The following is a 2,664-nucleotide window of genomic DNA, read 5'->3' on the forward strand; positions in this document are numbered from 1 at the left end:
ATATCGTCTTAATTTTTATAATTTCCAAATAAATTTGACATTGATCACTTTATTGATCCACATCTAATAAATTTCATTAAATTCTAATAATATTTATTAAACTATGGACTAAATTGTTGTAATTTTTAAAGTACAATATGAAAGTTTATGTTTACTCTGATGAAAGCATAATAAATCAATGATAATGTAGACTCAATTTGATTATCTTTGGTGTTGTTTACTTATGTTTTACACCCGTATTGACATTTGAGGTCCCTTCTAAATATATAATAGAAAAATGTAAATTGATTACCAAGCGGAGAGTACTCAATCCAATTGTATCTAGATATTGTATTATCTAATATTTAATATGAAAAAAATTCATAATTCTAATTAAATAAACTCATTACAGTTGGTCTATCATTGAAATTTCATTATGATTACATCTATTTTCATTAAAATAGATAAACGTGATCAAAATATTTTCAACTTAATTCTTATAAATTTGAAAGTATAAAAATTAAATCATCTAAATTGTTAGTTAATTATTATTTTAAAAAATGAATAGTTAGATTTTTCAACCCATTAACTAAAACGAAAATTGAAAATAAATAAATAAATAAAAGGTTTTCGAACTCCCATCAAATCCGAGGGACAGCGACTGTCCAAATATAAATTCCCGCAAACGGTTTCGTAAAACTCATTCCCCAAATTCCAATACTCTTCTCTTAAAAAAAAAAAAAAAAAAAAAAAGGAAAAAGAAAAAAAACCAAAATCCAGATCTTTCAACTTCAACAACAATGGCGGCTCGCCGGAGAAATCTCCAACTCACTTCCCTCTCCGTCGATCTCAACATTTGCAGACCTAAGCTCTCTCACCTCTTCCACCACCTCAAACCGAAGCCCTCTGTCAAATCCCCCAACCACCACCACTTCTCCACCGACTCCGATTCGCCTCCCTTCTCCGACTCCGAATCCGAAACCAGAACCTCCATCACGTTCCGAGGCTTCGGCCGGAGCGGCGGCGAGAGCGTGGCGGTGGAGAAGGATTCGGACGATCCGTACCTTGATTTCCGGCATTCGATGGTTCAAATGATTCTGGAGAACGAGATTTACTCGAAGGAAGATTTGCGAGGGCTTCTTCGATGTTTCTTGCAGTTGAATTCTCCTTGTCACCATGGAATTATTGTTAGGGTTTTTTCTGAGATTTGGGACTCTGTTTTCCGCTTTTGATGATCAATTCTAGCCGTCCGATTAACAGCTCCTCTTCCCTCTCTTCATCTTTGGTTGAAAAGAGTTTTATATTTATTCTTTTTTTTCTTCCAACTGTATAAATCTCTACCACTTTTCTGTTTTTATTTTATTTCAACTCATGAACTCAAGTGGTTCTCTCCCACTTTAACATCCCCATTTTTCTTTCATTTTACCATATTTTCTTTGCATTTTTATTTTTGTTTGTTTAGTATATTAAATTATAAATAAAAAGTTAGATAAAGTAACGTATGAATGAATGCGTAAACCATGAAAATCACACACTAAACTTAACTTTATATGACATCTCGTATTTGATCATTTGAAGTGCAAGTAACAATTCAAAGTTAATATGAATGTAGCTCAATTGATAAATTTGTTGATTATGATCCTAATTGAAGAACTTATAAGTTGATGCTTAAATAAAATAATAATATGTATAATGGGGCTCTTTTATTAATCTTTAGTTAGTTTTTTTTTTCTTTTGAAAAATTAACAAGATAACAATTCAAAAAAAAATATTATACATGTCCTAAATATTGATAGTTAGATCGCAATAGTTAGAATTAAAAAATATATATGTGAGGTGATATAGATTGTTATTAATCTTTAGTTTGTTGTTTTTGAAAAGCTAGAAAGACAACCATTCAAAAAACAAATTGCGATTTCTTGTTTACAATGTGCTAATTTGTTATTATTATTTTTAATGAAAATTATAAAATATTTGTAGTTAAATTTGAACTGAGATGTACTATACTTTATTTATCCTTTCATATATACATATTTTAAGTACAAATGGAGGTGGGAGATTTGAAACACAGATCTTTTTATCCTTACAAGTCAATTATTGGCATTTAAACTATACTTTAGATAGTGAAGTTCAAGTGGCCGATCAAACATAACTCGGTACCATCTATTATCTAAAGGTGAAAGGTTTGATTTTCTACTCATATTTGTAAAAAAAAAAAAAAAAAAAAATTCTAAACAAAGAGCACAAAAATCTCCACCCAACCTATGATTTATTGAGAATATCAATGCATAAGATTTATTTAAAAAAAAAAACTTATTCAAAATAAATTATTTTTATATTTTCTGTGAAGAAAATAAAATATTTCTATTGTGTATGAATTATTGTACGGTATATGAATTAAGAATAAAAATAAAATCAATATGAATTTTATCAAATGGCCCTATTGCTATTTAAAAAAAAATGAATGCATAGGTGAGATGAACAAGAGATGGCAATAATAGAGTGTTACCATTAATATGTTCGAGTGTTTTCAAAATTTTATTGTGGTCAGAAAATATACTATATAATATATAATCATTGTAGATGTAGATGGATCAAATTATTTCAAAAAGAAAATTTTAGATGGATCAAAATATATTCTTACATTTTCATATTAAATAATAGATAGATGGTATAGGTTTTTCA

General features: G+C 28.6%; 1 protein-coding gene across 1 annotated transcript; it reads left to right on the forward strand.

Moving 5' to 3' along the window:
- Nucleotides 1–686: 686 nt before the first annotated feature.
- On the forward strand, nucleotides 687–1,399 carry LOC120074213 (transcription repressor OFP6-like). Its single transcript, XM_039027267.1, has one exon. It carries the CDS (start codon nucleotides 780–782, stop codon nucleotides 1,209–1,211), a length of 432 nt encoding a protein of 143 aa, XP_038883195.1. The 5' UTR covers nucleotides 687–779; the 3' UTR covers nucleotides 1,212–1,399.
- Nucleotides 1,400–2,664: the final 1,265 nt, after the last annotated feature.

Source organism: Benincasa hispida, chromosome 3 (assembly GCF_009727055.1).
Source record: "Benincasa hispida cultivar B227 chromosome 3, ASM972705v1, whole genome shotgun sequence".
NCBI classification, from domain to species: domain Eukaryota; kingdom Viridiplantae; phylum Streptophyta; class Magnoliopsida; order Cucurbitales; family Cucurbitaceae; genus Benincasa; species Benincasa hispida.